Genomic DNA, 21,782 nt, shown 5'->3' on the forward strand with positions numbered 1-21,782 from the left:
GAGGTTCCTCGCGAAGAACGCGTGAGAACGCGCAGTCCACTGGCGGGTGTTGTTGATGATGATTATGGTGATTATCCCAAACGCTGGCACATACAAGTAATGAATTAACGGTCAAGAATTGGCCGCAAGAGCGATAAGAATAAGAGCAAGAAAGCATACAGTACCAATATTCGTTGTGATAGCCGTCTTCTCGGTTCTCATAATGACCTCTACATTGCACTTTGTGTTGCAACTGGTTTATTTTATTCAGCGCGTAGCCTTTAAGATAAATGACGCCTAGGGGTCACACCACTACCTCTCAGATGCCAGTCACTGAGAAGCCGCAACTGATGAGGCTGACAGGCAAAGTGGAGTAGCGGGCTTGAGTGTTCGTTCGGCAAAAGGCTAGAGAAATCCCCGGCCAGCGCCGATGTCCAGAAAAGTAGTACACCTCCACTGTGAGCTGTTAGGCCAAAAAGACGGGGAAAATGCAGTGTTTTTAAAGTGGAGCTTTTTTTGCCTCTTCTTTCGGCTTTCCCACTGCTGTTGCTGCTGGCTGCTGACTGCTTTTTTACTGATTAGATTAGGATAAGATGGAATAACAGTCGATTAATTCCAAGATGGAGAAGATATCACACTTGGAGACCTTGCAGCTCTTTATACGAAATGTCTCACAACTTCAAGGGTTCCAGAGAACTGCAATAATGCCAAGGTTATAGTTATCCACTAAAAGGTAGACCTTCAAGAATTGAAAAATTTTAGGCACGTTAGCTTACTTCCACTATTGTACATATTATTCACCAGAATGATTTCCGATATAGTAAGAGAAACACTTCAGTCAACCAAGAGAACATGCAGCCATCAGGAAGAGATATTCTACGATGTATCACGCCCATGGCATCAATCATGTAATTGAGAAATCCGTGGAACACAAACGACCTATATATATGGCTTTAATAGATTACCAAAAGGCATTTGACTCGGTAGAGATACCAGCATTCATGGAGGCATTGCGTAATCAAGGAGTACAGGGGCAATATGTGAATATATTCCAAACATCTACGAAAATTCCGCAGCTACCTTGTTTCTCCACCTATGAAACAAGGGGTCCGGCAGGAAGACAAAATCCCACCAATGTTATTCGCTGCACGCTTAGAAGAAGCATTCAATCTATTAGACAGCGAAGCATTAGGAGGGAGGTTCAGCGCTGACCATCTCAACAACATTCGCTTTGCAGAGGACATTTTCCTGTTAAGCAACACTGCAGATGATTTGCTACAAGCGATTGAGCACAGGGTAGGTGTAATTGCATGGTAGAAGATAAATGACCGGGAGACAAAAGTAATGTTCACTAGCCTGGGAAGGCAACAAGAATTCATGATCGCCAGTCAGCCACTAGGGCCTGTGCGGGAGCACGTTTATCTAGGTCAATTACTCACATGGGACCCTGATCATGAGAATCCTAACTTGCGACTTCGCCTGCTACGTGGACTCTCCTGTCGCGAAACAACTTTACAGTGTCGCATGTGGTTCGAGTTACAGAATGGGTGCCACACGCAGTCCCGCTGTGGTAAGCAGCCGCAAGAGTAACACCCTCCCCCCCTCCCCGGTGACTCGAGCGACGGAAGACGGCGCACATCCTCCTCGCTTTCCTTCCCTTGGGAGCATTAGGTTGAGCCGGATCGTAGGGCGACCATCCCGTTTCACTCGCGCCTACAGCAACTGCGCGCGGCGAAGATGTTATAGTGCTTCCACTTTATACGGAACGTCATGGCGACACTGTAAAATAACATACACCCTTAAAAGTGGAAAGGGGTGCAAATGTGTCTATAACTCCCACCCTTAGGATGTGATTTATATCATCATCATCATCATCACCAGCCTTGTCACACCCACTGCAGGGCAAAGGCCTCTCCCATATTTCTCCAACTACCCCGGTCATGTACTCTATTGTGGCCATGTTGTCCCTGCAAACTTCTTAATCTAATCCGCCCACCTAACTTTCTGCCACCCTCTGCTACGCTTCCCTTCCCTTGGAATGCATACCGTAATTCTTAATGACCATCGGTTATCTTCCCTCCTCATTACGTGTCCTGCCCATGCCCATTTCTTTTTCTTGATTTCAACTAAGATATCATTAACTCGCGTTTGTTCCCTCACCCAATCTGCTCTTTTCTTATCCCTTAACGTTACACCTACCCTTCTTCTTTCCATGGCTCGTTATAGCTTCCCATGCTTTCACGTGATTTATATAAACGACACCATAAGGGTGTGTAACATAGACATATTTACACCCTTTTTAACATTTAGTGGTGTACATTATTTTAATGTGGACGGCAGAAATGCGTCTGGAGTGTCCATATTATTGCCATCGCAATAAAAGTGACAGAACCGCTAGTTGCGAATTTCGCTCTCACCCCTGACGAAGCGCTATAGAAGCGAGAAGGTACACGTGCATGCATGCTCACGTACATAATTTTGAACCTTCTCCCGACATTTTGGGTGCATAAGCTTTGGACACTTCGTCGCCTACGTGCAACAGCATTTGCTTGCCTCTGTGCAAAGATCGCTGTTACAAGCAGACGCCCGACGTGTCGGGTGCAGAGTCACACAATCTCTCGCAACAAGTAATTTGCGAAAGTACGGCACCTGATACATTCATCGTTCGTGAAAAATTTACCAGCCAGAGGCGCTATTAGGAACGTCCCTTTGTGGACTATGCGTACTGAGGCGATTATATTATCGTAAATTCGCTTATCTCGGCTTATCTCAAAATTTTCCCCGGTTTTCATTACTTGAACTTAACTGGGTTTTACTGTAAACTGCACCCTGACACGTCGTCTGCTTCCCGTCACAGACCCCTACAGATATAACATGACAGGCCTGCAAGTAGTGTGGAAGCAGGATATAGGAGGATGTTGACTGCAACGGGTACACGTGCGCTTAGTAAACAAAGGAATACCGTTTATTGCAGCTACCGCAATCATCCCGCACTACGAATGAAACTGGTGACTCCCGAATCATGTTCTATGGCTAAGACATAATTCAGCAAGAAAGCGGTGAATACGCGTGCACCAAATATCGCACGCACCGGTTAACACCACCCGGCGCGCAGCAACAGAACCAGTAAGGACCTGCTAAATCTGCTCGCATTCGAGCATGCAGCACCTTCAAGCCTTCAACAATCACAGCCCGCAAGGAGTGCAGTTTACGAGAGACCAATAGAACGGACAAAGTCTCCCCGCAAACGGAGACGGCTTTTGAAAGCATGTGAAACTGGGCAACAGCGAGAAGCCGCTCCAAGAATACTAATCATTCGTCCAGCAGGTAAAAAAGGCTATCTCTACAAAAGAATGGATGCTCAAGCGTAACTTGCGGGGCAACTCCGCAGTAAAACCTGGTCGCTGAATGGACGCTAATGCTCGAAAGTGGTATAACAATCCTGGCACGAAAAACTTCGTCGAAACGTCCTTGAGGCACAGTTACGAATAGCTAAAGAAGGCATAAGTGTGGTGCTATATATATACAGTTCACGTGGTTATGTTTGAAATAACTATGTGCCCAAAGTTCAGATTGGGGCGTGGTTCCGTTTCTGTAATCAGCGGGCGTTTGTTTCCTAAAACAGGCACTGCTGTGTGACGAAATCCTCCCGGGAAGCGCAGCCGAAGGCGGCGCCGAACTCCGGCATGTTGTGCAGCGGCAGCAGGCAGCTGGCGCGCGGAGACAGCGGACTCGGGCTCTGGTCCGCGTCGCAGGAGAGCAGGCAGAAGCGGGCGAAGAACGCCGCCTGAGCCTCGGGCCACTGCTTCCGAAAGTCGCGGCCGGCCGCCGATCTGCCGTAGCTGGCCACCAGGGCGTCATACGCGAGCCGCAGGCCCTGGGCGCGGAGCACCATCTCGTGGCGCTGCCGCTCGCCGCCGCCGCCGCTGACCCGTCGCTGCAGACCCAGGTGGTTGTGCAGCTGTTCAAGGCACGCGGCGCTGATTCGGTACTGACGCATCGCTCCTCGAGTCCACCAGGAGCCGCTGTGTCGGTCCGAGTCTCTCCTCTGCGAATAGGAACGTCGGCCGTTTCTTCAGAGAGGGCGCCTTTGTGCAGCCGTGGTCACGTGAGTTCGACGCTAGCGTATCGAATTTCCCCCACGCGTGACGTCCTAATGGGATGCGCCGCCCACCACTACCCATGAAATGCGTCAACCCTCGAGGAACTGCGTACAGACCCAACTTGCGCCTGCGTTTAGTGAACGCATCTCTTGTGTGAGCGGGGGAGAGCAAACGCCGGAATTTCCGCTTTTGCTCTCCCTGCCTTTTGATGCGATTTGCTAGCCGTTTTCATTAATTCTAATCAAGAGATTACTACCCACACAACTTTTTCTTTTAACTAAGCCAGCGTGGGAAAAACATAACTAAGCCAAAGAAAACTGTCGTAGTTGCGCCCGAAAGGCAAAGCATCGATTGTGATAGCAAACTATTACACAGCTATACGAAGAAAGGGTAGCAGTTTCATCGGTCGTGTAACCTTGAAAGCATTCGCTCACTAACTAAATAACAGACATGGTGTCACGCGCGCCACAGGCATGCATGAACAAATCTCACATCATGACTGCGGAAAAACGCAGGCGTGAAGTTGAGCGGCAGCAGCAGGGACCAAACTGCCCCTTCGTGCTGCCTCTCGTTTCAACGCGAACTAAGCGGCACGAACACAGCGCACACGAAGCCATCAGCCCTCGGCATGCCTTGACTCTGTACCCGCCGGAGATAGCTTTCAAAAAAGGACACGCGCTGCCGCGTGCAGACGCGCCGTGCGCAGCCGTCGCCGGAGCAGTACCACTCCCCCCTGCTGCCTTGCGCGCGACGGAAGACGGCGCGCCTCCTTTTCGCCTTCCTTCGCGTGGATGTCCCATTTGATGACCGCTGTGTCTGAAGGGGTAACGTTCTGACCGGTATTGTATAAGTCGTGGGTCGCTTTTATCGCCGCAAAGATAGAGTAGTACCCCTCCTCCCTGCTGCCTTGCGCGCGACGGAAGACGGCGCGCCTCCTTTTCGCCTTCCTTCACTGCTCGCGAGAGGTGAAGCCACCACATTTCTCGGCTCAGCCTCGAACGCACCCGCAGTATATGGCCAGCATGCGGCCGCGATTTTATCGCACTCGAACTTCATACGGAACAACACGGTGATGGCGACGGTGGACATGCGCCTGGAGAGTCCATATAATCGATATCCCAATAAAAAACACCACAGATCGATTGTAAACAAAATAGAACCTGTTTTGAAGAAATCAGATCTAAGGATGCTCACAGCTTAGGAAGGCACAAGCGGGCACAAGCGCCGCGTTTACAGGAAGAAACCAACAAAGTGAAAACTTCCATTCACAACCCCCCCCCCCCCTGCCCACTCAAGAACCGCGACATAGTGTCCGATATAACAAACCCAAAAAATACTCACCTATAGCTGTGGCTAATTACGTTTCAATGAGCTGCAGGAGCGAGTTCTAGCCTGTGCGCAATCGCAATTCCAGTTTACGGAATTCACATACGTTTACGGCTCACATACGTTCACGGATGACTTCAAACCCTATACGACGACGTTCGTACCGACTCATTCGCTGTCAAAAGAACCGGCGCGATGACCTCCGCTATTGCTGTGGCCAACAGTGCCCCGACCGTGGCGTAGTTGAAGTGCGCCGGCACGCTGACCGGGTACAAGTACGGGGCCTGCTGGTACAGCGTGGGAACCACGACGGCCGTCGTGGACCGCGAGTACGCCAGCTCGCCGCGCCGCTCCCATAGCGGGACCAGGAGCTCCTCTCGGGTCGGCGGACTGCGAAGGCGAACTCCGTGAACGAACGCCGTGACCTTGACGAAGAGCTCGACGAAGCTGGCGTTCCACTCGGCGAGGTCGTCGACCACTTGAGCGTAGCGGTTCGCGCCGTCGTTGATCGACTGCGTTGTTGTATACAAGGACCATACAACCTTAGTTGTCAGGTCGACGGGTAGCGAGGACGTAACTTTTCCAATGAAAGTCGGAGCCGTATGCTGGATAACGTTTCGTTTTCATGAGTTGTGATCATCCTTCATGCCATGTTTAGAGTTTCTGTCTCGCCAAAGGAAATAGGATTTCAGCCCTCGAAACACATCCCATAAGCTTAAAAAAAAAGTTTTTAGACGGTCGGCAGTGCCTAGTGCAATGCACATGCCTGTCTTGGTTTCTCCGAACAAGCGTTATGCACTCTTCTTAATTAAACTAGCTCACAGTGACTATGTGAGCACGAACCAATGAGCGCTTTGTGTTTCTTGTGTCCTTTCTTGTGTTAGTGTCTGTAAGCGCTAAATCCAAATGCACTACGAACAACCAATGAAGCTGTTCCAGTCCATTTGTTTTTCTTTCCTTTTGCCTTTTGCATTTGTGTACCAACCAGTCAAACATCGCACTTTCGTGGAAATGATTCCAAATCGTTCAATGACCTCCGCGATAAGGCACTCGCAATATAATTCAGGGGGCCATGGTCAAGCTCTGAAAGTCAAGTACGAAACGGTATCAGTGCTTTGCCAAAGTTTTCCGGAGCAGCAGTTACAGGCAAACAAAAATGGACCCTCATTGCACTAAACTAACGACTGAACCATTGTTATCCTTAACGCAGGTATAAATGTGGTTTACATCAGGAGAACAAAAAGAAATACAGACAGCAGAACAAATGCACAGAAATGTAATCTGCGCATGCAAGCATCCCGGCACACCAAAATTTAAACTGCCGGTAAGAATGTGAGATTAAGAAAGAAAGAAAAAATTCGGGCATAACTCATCTACGTTTACTAGCATAGTCAACGTAGTCTATCCAAGTCATTACAGTCTTCGCACTGCGGATGCGTTGCGGAAACATCGTCTTCACGACTTACGCACTTAACCTATAACCCACCTAATTGACATAGCCGAAACTTACATAAACACTGGCGTTGAAGTAGAAAAATGCTTGTTTTTCGCCCACTCTAATTTAAATCGGAGATAATATAATTTCCACCCTGCTTTCCCTGGCTTCATTGTCTGTTGGCTTCATGTGATTTTGCCCACCGAAAATCCATCCCTTCGGTTCCCTTTCTCCTTCTTCATTCTGTATGTCCCCTTCGCATCTTGAGTGTGGTGTGGTAGCTCGCATCTATGGACCTACCTATTTGAAAGCAGAAGCCTCACTAAAAAAAAACAGCTGAATATATCTTGCTCTGAGCAAACTAAGTCAATTAGACCAGTAAGCCGAGTTCGTCAATGAGGCAAAAAAATGTTGATTGTCCAGTTAGATTACCCATTCCCAACGTCTATATTTTTTTTCGCATGGCCTCCGAGATATTTTAGCATGTGGCTTCTTACCGATGTAGAAACAACAGCTGACGGTCTGCGAGGAGCACGCTGGCGCCTATGTATCTTGAAATGCATTTTTATTTTTTTCTTAAGCGCAAACTACCACAACATTCGCGTTCGAAGACTTCGCGATGTGCCGGAAACGCGCTAGACTTCACAATTCGTGGGTTATGTGCACGTTTATCGTTTTGTGAGCTGGTGTCAATGTTGCAAACGAGACGCCTGCTGGTGCCGGCGCTTCCTTTTTTTTCGGTGCGTTTCGCCGTCGTGGTATGTTCGTGAAGCAAGATGTACAGCATGATCCACTCATGGACACATACAGCAGCAGTTCGCGTACTTAGATTTAGGCGCAGGTTAGAGAACCCCCCACGTGATCAAAACCAATCCGGAACTTCCACCACGGCGTGCTTGATAACCATATGGCGTTTTTGCTCGTACCTTAGACTTTCTTTTCTTCGCCTCAATCGCCGCAGTAACGCATTGTCGTGTTAGGTCGCCAACTTTATTGGGGGTCACTTTGTCATTTCCCTCTGAAATTTTAAAACCCGTTTTCTCACAGGAACCATTGTTGCACGTATTGATATTTATCAGTTGACAAGGCAAGGTATTGAAAAGTATAATACGGCAGTAAAGAAAGAAATTTTTTATGCTTGTATTTTACGCTTGTCTCCGCTGCTGGTGTCAACATTGTCAGAAAATGAACAAACCTAACCCGCAAATTTAGGATTCTGGTCTAAACGCCAACTTGAAGTGAGTTTGAAAGTAGTAAAATTGGTGAAGTGCGACTGAAACGCGATACGGCACAAGGAATGCTTTAGCTAAGGCGCTGCAATGTTTAAGAAATATTTTTTTTGTAATAAAGAAAACCTGTTCTGCTGCGTTAATTCGGAGGGAGGGGGAGGGGGAGAGGGGAGGAGGGCCTGCTGCGCGCCGCAGTCTCAAGGCTAGCTGGAGCGAGAAATTGTGCACGAAGCGTGAAACGATAAATTATGCCATTATTTGCTCGTAGTTGACACCCCAGCCTGCATAACCCATAACTGAAAAAATGGCAATGATTGAAATGTTAAATACATCGAACAGAAAAAAAATTACCGACGATTACGTTACTTCCTAATGCGAAATTTGAGCGCAGCAAATAAGCTGTTTCACCTTTTCGATAGATTGAGGCAAGGAAATCGAGCAACACATGTATGCGCTATCACAGATTTTTTTTTTTCACACGTATTCCTTTAACAAAGACTCCACTAACAGTTCTTGACAGCCATGAAGGAAGCTTTGTGGTCGGAGAAATAGACTGATATATGTTCGACTTGGTACACCAATGCTTGATTCTCAAAGACGAGATCTATGCAAGTGCCTCGCGAGGTTGTCACAGCCGTGGGACGCGTTACGAGCGAGAGGAACGGGATGTTCTCCCGCATAAGTGTTAGGAAATTGCTGTTTGTCTTTATGTCAACATTAAAGTCCCCCACTACTAACATCGGTGTGGATCGATGGACGGTTAATGCGAGTTGCAGGAAGTGCACGACGTCTTTCGTGAGTGCGGTAGGGGCGAAGTAGGCAGCTACTACCAGCAAGCCGTTGGGCAACTTTGCGGCGCACAGTTCGCCAACTTCATGTGACTGACTGATGCCGCTGACGCCGATAGTGAGTCAACCCCAGCTGCGGAGTTGGTTTCAGGGACAACGCCGCCGATGCCGACACAAACAATATGATACCCTCGCTTCCGCAGCGCTAAGAACCAGGTCTAGCCGTGGGAAGGTGGTCACGTATTCGTCGACGTGCCGGGGCCTACGTGAAATAACCGGCGCGTCGGCAACTGAAGAGCACCCTATCCGCCACACAAGAACAGGGGGGGACCCTTTCCTCCTCTTTCTGCATGGTGGCGACGGTATTCTATGCAGTCACGTTATCTTGACTCTCTAGCGGTGTCAGCGGCATCCAGCGGTATCAGTCGGTCGCTGCTAGCGCTGGGGGGATGAAAGGGGGGCCGAGCTGGTTACGAGGCCGACGACAACGCCGACGACGACGCGAAACCCAGGAACGGACGCCAAAGAGCTGCGCTCTAATACTAATCACTTTTCCGCATGCCTGCTTACGGTATGTTTATGTTTTTACAGCGAAGCTGTTAAGGGCTACTTGCCCCGGGATCGCATCCACGTGTAGACACAGAACTATCATCATCAGGATTGACTCCAGGCTCTTCGCCTTCCACAGCTGGCTCGCTGGCGGCCCTCAGCGCTACCGCGCGGACGCGCTCGTGCCACTGCTCGCTCGTTCGTCGACGTCGTCAATTAATTAGGAACACAAAGACGTAAACAACTTTACAGCGAAGCTGTTAAGGGCAAGTTGCCCCAGGATCGTGTCTGTGAGTAAATACAAAACTCCCCATACGTGGTCCGATCCCGAAGATAGTGCAATGCCGGGCCAACCCACGGCGGAGGTGAAGCTGCCGTTGAGCCCTTAGTTGCTCAACTTAGGTAGTAAGCTTAGGAGCTCAGCTTAGGCGCTCAGATTAGGTGCTAAGCTCCGGTGGTGAACTCGACGCCGTGTTTCTGCCTGCGTTCTCAGTGCAGTTCAACTTGACCCTCTTTTGATTGATTGATTGATTGATTGATTGATTGATTGATTGATTGATTGATTGATTGATTGATTGATTGATTGATTGATTGATTGATTGATTGATTGATTGATTGACTGATTGATTGATTGATCAGGGCAGCGTTACTGCCCTCGGTAAGCAGTTCAATGATGAGCACCGTCTGAGTGAGTGAGTGAGTGAGCGAGTGAGTGAGTGAGTGAGTGAGTGAGTGAGTGAGTGAGTGAGTGAGTGAGTGAGTGAGTGAGTGAGTGAGTGAGTGAGTGAGTGAGTGAGTGAGTGAGTGAGTGAGTGAGTGAGTGAGTGAGTGAGTGAGTGAGTGAGTGAGTGAGTGAGTGAGTGAGTGAGTGAGTGAGTGAGTGAGTGAGTGAGTGAGTGAGTGGGTGTTAGGTTGACCATCCGGAAACAACGGTGAGGTTACGAGAGATGCAGTAGCAGAAAACCTTCGGATAATTTTTATCCCATAGGGCTCCTCACAGCGCACCTAAATCTAACAACACAAGCGTTTTCGCATTTCGCTCCCATCGAAATGGGGCCACTGCGGTGGGGGAATGGGACAGGCGACTTCCTGGTGTTTGTTAGAGTGACGAACGTTTGTACTTGCCGACATATTTCGAGAGGTAACGACGAGTCCCACCGTTCTGATGTTCTTGTGGGCGGCCTGGCGCAACGACGCGGTGAACCACTTGAGCATGGCGGTGTCGTGCGATGCCTCTTTCAGTTGGTCGAAGATGGCCTCGACGACGTCCTCAGTTCGGCGAACCTGCAGGGCGCTTGCCACGAACCGCGGCCACAAAGAGGGCAAGGTCCTCTGCACCAGGGCAACGCAAAATCGCTCCTCGTCTTCGGGATCCAGTGACAGGCGCCTTCTGGACAGCTCCAGCGAGAGTATTTCGGCATCCAGATGCGAGGCCAGGTACAACGCGGTTTGCTGGATGCCGCCATTGGAGGTCATTTCGCGGAACGCCCGCCGGAAGCCAGTTGCTTCATTGGCTATAGCGATGTCCGACAAGAACAAACCTTTCTCTCCAAAACGCACAAGCACATCTTGAACCTTTCCGGCCCATGCTGTCGCGTTCACGCCGGGGACGAGCTCGCCTAGAAACTCCTCCAAGGGCCCATTCACGTCGCCTTCTTCCGCGCTTCGACTGGAGTGGCGGTTGGCGTCAAGTGGGCCCTTGACGAGGTCGTCCATCTTCAGGATCGTGTTGAGGCCCCGGTCATCGTATTTCCCGACGCTTCGCAGACTGGACACCAGATCGCGGCGGTCACCGGTGGTCGTGAGCTTATGGAGCAGCGACGTTCCGCTCGAAAGCCGCAGCACGGCGTCGCTGTCCTCGGTGAACAGTTCGATGATGAGCACCGTGTGGAAACCGACGAGCAGCGACGTCCGCACCAGGAGCTCGACGAGCTTGTCGTAGCTGCTCGAGTCGCGGATCTCGGTCCATTTCAGCTGGCTCCGCGCCGACTCGAGCGTTGCAGCGAACGCGGCCGGGTCGGAACTCGCCGACGCGTATCGCTGGCACTCCCGGTAGACGATGCGGGCCAGACGCAGATCTGCCGGAACATCTGCGACGGCGTTGTTTCAAGGATACAAATGAGGACATGCATCGAAAGTTTAACAAAGATAGATTATCCGCGCCTGAAACACGGGCTGGGTTAGTTGACCGAACAAGCGCATCATTGTTTCCCGCGGTAAAAAAAGTTTTCACTAACCAGTCGGACAAGAAAGGCGATAGACAAACAGTGGAGTTTTACCGAAGCAGTAAATCTGCGGGCAAGAAAAAAAGCCGAAACATATGCGCCATTCAACTATGTGACGGTGGATGACCAGCGAAGCTGTGCAGCACACGACAAAGAGGTGACACAGAATTTGGAACGAAGGTACGAACGCATATATTGTCTTGATTGTTGGTCATCGTCACGAAAGGAACGCACACATTTATTTGCGTACATTTCCGCTCATTCGCCTTATACATTCTTTATAGACATTGTTTATTACATTCGTGTTTTCATTTTGCGATATATTGAGCAAAGCATTTGAAACCGCAATCACCTCACCGACTGGCAGTGGGCCAGTGCCGTCAGCGCCTTCGCAGAGGGAGGAGCAGAATGTGAACGCTGGCAGGATGAGGGGTAACGGCGCCAGCTGTGGAAGAAGACGACGACGAAAGCGAGAGCAGTGGCACAAGCCATTGTTGAGTATGATAGTTGTAGATGATAGATGATGATATTGATGATGATAGTCATAGCCTGATCGAACATGTCTATAACGGCACATTGTAAGATGGGACCCAGAAAGAATGCGCGGACAACCGTTGTCCTCCGCGCATTCTTTCTGTGTCCCGTCCTCACACCATGCTCCATCAAGCCATCAACCAAGTAGGCCACCTAACTCTCTTAATCGTATCCAGCAAAGTGGAGGACTGAGGCAAGGATAGCCTCGCTTAAAATTCGGAGATTCATGGAACCAAAATGTACCACGCGTGCTTCTCAGAGTACAACTGTGATAATCCACCTCCTCCTCCAACATAACACTTGAAGGCATGCTGATGAAAGCATCGCTTTCTCGAATGCAGAAAAGCTTGCGGTGGGACCAAAAACGCGCGCAGCAGCGAAAGAGCGGGAAGCATTGACACTTTGGGCAGTGATAGGGCATTTTTTTTTCTTTCTTTCTTTAGACCGTGCCACGTACTTCGATTGAACCTGTTCTGCGTCCAAAAGCAGACAAACATCAAGAATTTGGAAATATTCTGTTGGTACCTGAGACGTAAGCATCAGACGCGATGAACATCTGAGTGCATTGAATCCCTGACTGTTGATTTCACGACTAAATTCTTAAAGTGTCTGCTTTGTAACTCGCGACGCTTGTTCTGCAGGTGCCAGCCACACCCTAAAAAGAAATAGACACGATGATGGTCTTTCTAAAGTCATGAAACGAGGAATCGCTGTAAGTTGTGCGGGCTGCTCCTTGGAAGTCTCGCAAGCACCAGGTGGGCATGACTTGGGCTGTCAAATTGGAACGCCTACTGACTGCAGGCTTTTCACAAGAAACGGCTGCGGAGGTCCTTGAAAGGCTCATCAACGAGATCAAGGCCAGCGCTGAAGCGCAAGTTCCTTATTAATGGCTTCAAAGGAACCCAGTGCTTCTGCTGTATGTTACAAATGCTTTCCCGTCGCCTAAGAAAGGTGGGAGCGTAATGCGGCGTCCCTGTTGTTCTGTCAATGCTACGTGCTTTGTCGCGCGTAAGACTGACTTAGCTTAAAGTACGCCGCTTTCATGTAGCAAGTGCTGTATCGGCTATACAGGAGCCTGCTTCAATGACTGACTGAAAAACCAATTGACCGGTGGTCAAGCGATCGGTGGATGTGAACGATAATTGCCGAACGTGTCCATTGCTTTTGATGCTTCACCCGTCCTAGGTCACTACAGACATTTTATGCATACAGCGCGGAAATAATGGAACCAGCCAGACTTTAATTAGTTCCTCAAATGAGGTGGATTGATTCATGGATTCGGCTGACACAACCAGGCGGTAGATTTTCTTTGTTTGGCTTATTTTAAATTAAAAGAATCTTTCCCTTCTTCCAGGCACTCTGCAGCGGTAGGTTGGTAGTCTATTGTCTCGCCTTGTTTCAGACCTCTTCAATAAAAAGTTCATAGCCAACGGTTGGATCGAACGCCTGACTTGCAGCACAGCAGCATGATATTCTAACCTGTAAGCAATAGATTCTATGCCTACTCCTCACGTGCCTATTTTTCTTGTGCCGAAGCCGCATAGCTATTCGAGACGCTCGGCACTTAAGTCAGATGACAGTTTCTCGCATTCTTCGCTGGTGGCAGCTCGCACATCGAAACACTATGTTAGAGTGCAGAAGAACCTTTGAGATCGGGCCACATTCCCCAATTCCTTGCTAGTACCAGCTAAGGCTATGCAGAAGCTGTGCGATTTTATCGCACAGCTTCATGGCCGGCCTTCATGGCCGGCCCAGGTCCAACAGGTTTTAACGTTTATTTGTCGGAGTGCACGTGATATAGCCATTTTACCATAAACAACACGACATAGCCATAGATACGTACGACTGTATAACGCGTAGTCGGTGATGACGTCGCAATTCCAGTTTTTTTCGCTTAGATTCGTCCAGCGCCTATGTAGAACCTAACCATCGGCATGTCGCAAACTTGCATTGAGAAGCAGGAGTTGAAATCGCGCCGTAGCCGTCACACGACAATCCTCGCCACCTGTCGGGCTCCTGTCGTCACACACATGCACGTTTGCGTCAGACACACATAGCTGCTCGGCGCACAATACGTTGGTTCATTTGGCAACGCTTTGCGTCACTCCGAACAATGCTCGGTAGCCAGCTACCGACAAAATGCTTCGCAACAAAATGCTTCGATTCCCACATCGCGACGGATCTACTTAATTATTTTACTCAATTTCCTGCCCGAAACTGTACTGCTGCAGTAAACATCAGTATTCGTGTTCGCAATAACCTATTACGCTAGAATGTTTCGTAAAAGAAATCGAGAAATTCTGATGCAGGGCATATAGTTACATAGAAAGCTTTACGTATAACTTGCGCATTAGACTGCGTAGCCAGCGAATCGCAAGGACCACTTACGAATGGAAATCTTTGTGAATTCAGCTCCACTTATTTTTCCAACGCCTTTTAGTTCTTGCCTGTCCAATCTGTCCTTGAATGTTTCTTTCTTTATGTATATAAATATATCGCTGGAAATCGCAGTCGCATAACCTATGCCTGCTTTGCTTAATAGAAGTTACGAAGTAACTTTTTGCACAAATAACCATTTTCTTCGCTTGGATTTCCAACGCTATATACGAAGCTTTAGACTGCTGCGAAAACTTTGGAATATGTAGGAAGGCCAGTGAACAAGTGTCTCTATGTACGAAATGTACTTGATGGGCGCTTGAACACTATTTATTCCTGTCAGAATATCGTTGACAGAACGTTAGGTTGTATATATCGTATTCTTTGGAAACGTTTCATTTCATCTGTTTCTTCTGCGAGCCAATTTGTCCTGCCTCAACATTTCTCTAAACGCGTCGTTGTCTTAAGTTACCACTTCGTCTGACAAGATGAGGCGGTAAATATTGAGAAGCCGCGATTTTTCACTGCGCTGCTAACGTTGCCGTCTACGAACGCAATAACATCATCGCCATCGAAGAGCTGTCTTCACGACATCGAAGAGCTGTCTTGGCGTGTAGAATAGTATATTCCGAGGCAGCAATTGGAAAATATCAGTGGAGAGCATCTCCCGATGCATATCAATGGTTGACACATTAACTCAACGTAACGTTACAAACGGACGACAAAAAGAAAATGAGAATACAGCCGCCTACCAATAGCCTTTTTTTTATTTTTGAACAGATGACGAAAATTACACACCAATGCGAAAGAAATATATCCTAAAAACAGGAAAAACTACAAATCTTTGCCAGTTTCAAACTGGCATTCAAAGTGATAGCCAACGTTGCACCAAAGAACCTCGGACGGAAGCTTGCAGTCCGCTCCAGACAGCTACATGCACAAAGTTACAAAGCAAACAAAAAACTATTTAAAATTAAATTAAGGGGAGTTCCGTGCCAAAACCACTTTCTGATTATGAGGAACGCCGTAGTGGAAGACTCCGAAACTTCCGACCACCTGGGGTTCTTTAACGTGCACCTAAATCTAAGTACACAGGTGTTTCCGCCCCCATCGAAATGCGGCCGCCGTGGCCGGGATTCGATCCCCCGACCTCGTGCTCAACAGCCCAACATCATAACCATTGAGCCACCATGGCGGGTAACAAAAAACACAAAAATGCTATCATTTGCGCGAACAACGCACAAGCAACAGAAGGCAAAAGCCTGCCCTGCCTCAGGTGCAGAGCGCCATGGTGCGTCCCTTTGGCTTCATCGTTTTTGCAGCCTCCTTCCTCCCCTGCATCTCCATCTCCATCTTCTTCTCCTCCTCCTCCTCCTTCTTCTTCTTCTTCTTCTTCTTCTTCTTCTTCTTCTTCTTCTTCTTCTTCTTCTTCTTCTTCTTCTCCTCCTCCTCCTCCTCCTCCTCCTCCTCCTCCTCCTCCTCCTCATTGTTCGACATTTCCCCCCACATCTGCTTGTCTTTGGAATAACGTCTAATGCCCCTTCCCAAAATTTCAGTTAAGACTTTACACTCTCCACTTTCCTCCTTCGCCATCCTTCGTTTATCCATTAGAGACGACAAAAAAATTCTGTCGGGGAGGTGACCGTTTACTATAGCACACTATCGCATTCAAAAAGAAAGCTTGTCCCTCACCTTCTGCCTTGTCTCGGCTCCGGAGAAACTCGCTGACCCTGGCCTCGGACGCCTCGACGCTGTCCCGGCGAAGGCTCCCGCCGCCCTCTCCGCGAGCGATCCACGAGTCGCAGACGTAGCCGTAAAAATCGCCGCACGCGTCCCCGCTGGCGTTGATCAGACCGGTCAGGTAGTCGCGCGCGGCGAGGCACTCGGCCGTCTCGCAGTCCAGGGGCGACGTGCCAGACTTGGCGTAAAACATGAGCAGCACGGCGGTGACCAGCAGCGAGAGCATGACCGCGCACACGCAGATCATGACGGCTTGCATGAGACGCTGCTGTCGCTCGTCGACCTCCGTCACGAACGACACGTTCATGGCTGCGCCCGCGAAGGGGACGAATGCCGCCGTTGTCACAGTCGCGAAGTCGCGCGATGCTCGAACAAGTTTGAACCACGCGCGGCGTGGCGCTAGCAGCAAACGTTAGAACCCGATTCAGCAGCGTCCGTAGTGGCAACGCAGTGTAGTTAGAACACTGTAATATCTTTTTTTTTTTTACTTGAGATAGCGCTCATAGAAGTTTACGGTGATGCGGTCGGCGATTGTGGGGTACCCACGGTAGCGCAGATTGGGCTATGTTCCCATCGTGTTGGCAGAACCAGCTACGATTATTATCTAAGTTGATGCGATTCAAAATCAAGAAAGGGGCTGACAGGTGGAATAGCACACTGTGGTATAAAAGTTATAAACAGGGATAAGGTGCCTCAGAAAGGCTTCCTGGCCAGCCTTTCTGAGGCACCTTATCCCTGTTTATAACCTTTATTCCACATAAGTTGATGCGAAGCATTTCTGAATAGTATGAAGACGCAAATGCAATGTGAAAGCTTTTTAACTAAATTAGCACAATTCGGGTGATTCAAGCACTTTCCGGGGATCGTCTGTCGGTCTGCGTATCTCTGTATAAGTATTTTCCCGCCAACTTGGCTTACAGTAGTCCATGGTTTAATGGTTAGAGTATCGGGCTGCCATCATGAGGAAACACTATTCCAAATCATCTCCTGACAAACTTGCGTGACGCGCATGTGACATCGCGTATGTACTGCTCATCACTGAACCCATTTCACGCCAACTTGAATTAACGGTTATTTGCCCCTGCTTACCGTGTACAATCGTATTGTGTACAATGCGTGATATCATTGATTTCTACCTGTACAAAAATATGCAGGAGAAACTTGGAGGTTAACAAGGATGCTCGAAAACAAGTTAAGTATTGCGGCAAATAGCGATCGAACAAGAAATATTAGGCATAACGTTAAGAGACGGGAAGAGAGATGTGGGAATCGGAGAACAGCGCCTATAGCCGATACGCTAGTCTACATTAAGAAACAAAATGGAGCTGGTCAGGCCACGCTATGGGCAGGGCAAACAACCGGTGTACCAACAGTGTTACAGAATGGGTGCCAAATGAAGGTAATCGCAGTCGAGGACGGTAGAAAATTAGGTGGGGTGCTGAAATTCTAAAATCTGCAGGCGCAACCTGGAATCAAGAAGCGTAAGACAAGGGTAATCGGAGATCGTGTAAGAGGCCTTCGTCCTGCAGTGGACATAAACGTAGGCTGATGACGGTCATGATAAAGGTCCGCTCTTCCATAAGCCCTATTTACCTCCCTTAGAACACTGTTTATGTGAAACTAAGTATGCCTCGTATTTCAATAACCGTCTTTGATGTGAACAAGAATAACCTCGAGCTCTGAAGTGCTAAATTACCTGTGTGTAACGAGCTTTGACTGAAGTGATGTTTAAGCGGACGCTTTATTATGCGATTTAAGCCACCATTTCCCCATATATTACTTCCTGCCAGGGAAACCACCGACTAAATCCTGTAAAAACGTTTTAGAAAGAACATACTCCCAATATGAAAAAGTTGTCGAGTTAGTTTCAGGTTTCAAGTGGAATACTGTGATTGAAGCTAACAAATCTGACGTCTCCAACAATAACATCTGACGTCTCCTGCAATATTATATAAAGTGTTTTCCCCTAAATCTTCGAAGAAAATGCAAAAGGTTCGAAAACCATTTATTACAGTAGAACTTCAAGAAAGGATCAAATTTCGAGATAGTTTTTTTAAGTAATCCTAAATACACGAAAAGAAAGTGATTTCATGACTACAAAAAGACGCGCAATGCAGTGAATAAGGACAAAGATAGCTAAATCAGAGTACTATATTAACAGGTTTCTTAGTTCGGCCGGTAACTACGGAGTTATATAAGAGAGATTCAAGGAAATAATAAATAAAACCCTAAATAGTAGGGCACAATTCCAGATAACTGTGGCCACCGAGAAAGAGATTGAAACTTCTTTAACAACGACTTTCTTACCGTGGGTGCCTCCTGAGAAGATTCATCTCACATACCTTGCGAAAGTTATATTGCTGGAATGTCCTTTCCATCAGTATTCTTATTTCCAACAGATCAACGGGAAGTGCATGACGTTATTATGTCCCTGTGGCCCGGATGAAGTCAGAACGAAACTGCTGAAAGCTGTGAGTGACAGCTTCAGTTCGACTGGCACACATCTGTAACGTCATGATTATGACAGGCAAGTTTCCAAACAAAATGAAAGAAGCTAAGGCTACGGCTCTTCACAAAGGAGGATCATTTGAGCATCTAGATGACTATAGGCCGATCTCTATCCTCTCTGTATTCTCAAAGATTGCAACGGTACCACTAATAAAATAACAACAGGCTTCTCAATAGCTCACAATAAAATAGCAGAAGAGCAATACGGATTTTATAAGAATAAATTTGTAGAGACAGCCCTCCTTCTGATTAAGTCGCAGTTATACGATGTAACGATAGTAGTATTATCAGCCGTAACAGCTTGGAGACATTCGCTTACTAACCGAATTAACAATTATGGTGTCAGCGTACACAGGCAATAACATGAATCCATCGCACTCGATGACCGCGGACGCTCGATGTCAAAACGCTGGCGGGATGCAGCGAGCTAAGTGACCTTCGTGTTGTGCATCCCTTCAACGGAAACAGCGGCGAGAGAACAGTGCCCACAAAGGTATGAGCTGTTTGCCGATCGCTTTCGAGATATGGCACGCGAGACTGCGCGCCGCCGCACAAAGTACGTATTGATGGCGGAGTAGAAGCCCTCCCCCTCCCCCCTTTCCTCCCTCACTCTCTTCCAACCTCCTCGCTTTCGCGTGCGAGGTAGTGCTGCGATCGTCAGTTCTCCTTTCGCCGGGTCGCGAAATACGCAATTGCGGCCGGAGCCTAACGCCCCCCCCCCCGCCCCCTATTTCCCTCCCATCCCCCAAGGCCTATCGCGCGACGGAAGACTGCGCGTTTGCTTTCCGGAAGCCTTCATCATCATCATCAGCCTGGTTACGCCCACTGCAGGGCAAAGGCCTCTCCCATATTTCTCCAACAACCCCGGTCATGTACTAATTGTGGCCACGCCGTCCCTGCAAATTTCTTAATCTCATCCGCCCACCTAACTTTCTGCCGCCCCCTGCTACGCTTCCCTTCCCTTGGGATCCAGTCCGTAACCCTTAATGACCATCGGTTATCTTCCCTCCTCATTACATGTCCTGCCCATGCCCATTTCTTTTTCTTGATTTCAACTAAGATGTCATTAACTCGCGTTTGTTCCCTCACCCAATCTGCTCTTTTCTTATCCCTTAGCGTTACACCTATCATTCTTCTTTCCATAGCTCGTTGCGTCGTCCTCAATTTGAGTAGAACCCTTTTCGTAAGCCTCCACGTTTCTGCCCCGTAGGTGAGTACTGGTAAGACAAAGCTATTGTACACTTTTCTTTTGAGGGATAATGGCAACCTGCTGTTCATGATCTGAGAATGCCTGCCAAACGCACCCCAGCCCATTCTTATTCTTCTGATTATTTCCGTCTCATGATCCGGATCGCAACCGCTAGATTTCGCCACAATCGTCGGATCCCTTCGCGTGCTTTCACTCGCACTTACAGCATACGGCACGCAAAGACGGTCTTATCGCCCTTGTACTTTATGTGCAACATCGCGGCGATGGCAGAAATGCGTCTGGAGTCTCAATATAATTGATATCGCAATAAAAGCGACAGAACTACTAGTTTGTAGCGAATTTCGCTCTCATCCCTGACGAAGCGCCATAAGTGCAAGAAGTTAGACGTGACCTCCACACAATGCATGCTCACGTGCGCAGTTTCGAGCCCGAGTCACGATATTTCGCGTGTACAAGCTTTAGACACGTCGGTACCTAGGTGCTACAGCATTTGCTTGCCACTGTGCAAAGATCGCTGTTGCTCGAAGACGCCCGATGTGTCGTGTGCCAGGTCACACAATATCTCGCAAAAATTTATTTCCGAAAGTACCACTTTGATATAGTGACCGATTGCGAAAAATTGACCGACCACAGGTGCTATATGGAAAGGCCCTTTGTGGACAATGCACGGAACGTCATGAGTTTGTACGCAACATCATGGCGAATCACTGGTATGCGCTGCTTTTCAATATACTTCCTTACCCCCAATTAGATCACTGGGTATGTGACACAATTCAATGAACATCTTTGATCTCAGTTTGGGTCACCGGGTATGTGGAACTGGCTATGTGCCGCTCTTCCATTAAAGCTCTTTAACGATAGCTTGAGTCACCGGTATGGGCTGCTCTTCAATTAGCCTTACTAACCCCAACTTGGATCCTTGGGTATGCGACACACTTAATGAACACCTTTGATGGCTGTCTGGGTCACTGGGTATGGGAAACTACGTGTGTCCAACTGGGTATGTTCCTCTCTTCAATAAACCTCTTTAACACTAACTTCGGTCACTAAGTGTGTGCTACTGGATATGTGCCCCGAGGTATGTGGCGCACTTAAATAAACCTGTTATAAGCCAACTTGTGTTGCTGGGTATGTGCCGCTCTTGAATTACAAAAAAAAATATATTTCTCACGTGTTGGCCGGAGTCGAACCCGCGTCATAGATATTCAGACACCCTTGTATAAAACATTCACACGCGCGCCACGCGGGCACTTTGTTGCGGCGGCGCTAGGTGGCGCCACGTGTACAGAGGGAATTGCGAGGGAGCAACCTGGCTGCACTACGCGCCTCACACGTGACGTGTTTCGGCGGTCGCATTATGTTTTGTCGATAGGATGCTTCAATGCGAATAGTAGTAATGTCGAGATTCGTCGCAATATGGGTTCTGTGGGACTTTTTTACTTATATTAATTTGCGCTTTCTTCTTTTTTTTTCTTTTCTGTAGCAGGTGGTGGCCGATTAGGGGACCCCATGTGGTATGACACTCCGAGGTCTACTGCAGCGCAAAGCTAGTGACACGACGCTACGACACCCCGGCTCCATATTTTATGCGATTATCATTTTAATGTACTTCATAAACTTTCATTGGACTATCTATCTATCTATCTATCTATCTATCTATCTATCTATCTATCTATCTATCTATCTATCTGTGCTTCTAACCGTTTCGCCCCAACTTGAGTCGCTAGGAGTGGGTACACTCCCACAACGATAACCTTAATCTCCCTTCCTTGAGTTTCCT

General features: G+C 48.3%; 1 protein-coding gene across 1 annotated transcript in view; it reads right to left on the bottom strand.

The window, feature by feature from the left end:
• Positions 1–2,922: 2,922 nt before the first annotated feature.
• The window catches only part of LOC135912133 (uncharacterized), a 45,349-nt gene continuing 26,489 nt past the window's right edge, over positions 2,923–21,782 (bottom strand). Inside the window, exons 4-7 of the mRNA XM_065444522.2 lie at positions 16,237–16,593; positions 10,568–11,499; positions 5,573–5,920; positions 2,923–4,027 (exon numbers count right to left, since the gene is read on the bottom strand). Coding sequence (XP_065300594.2) covers positions 3,596–4,027; positions 5,573–5,920; positions 10,568–11,499; positions 16,237–16,593 — 2,069 coding nt within the window. The 3' untranslated portion in view covers positions 2,923–3,595. The remainder of the gene's footprint in view (positions 4,028–5,572; positions 5,921–10,567; positions 11,500–16,236; positions 16,594–21,782) is intronic.

Source organism: Dermacentor albipictus, chromosome 10 (assembly GCF_038994185.2).
Source record: "Dermacentor albipictus isolate Rhodes 1998 colony chromosome 10, USDA_Dalb.pri_finalv2, whole genome shotgun sequence".
In the NCBI taxonomy this organism is placed as follows: domain Eukaryota; kingdom Metazoa; phylum Arthropoda; class Arachnida; order Ixodida; family Ixodidae; genus Dermacentor; species Dermacentor albipictus.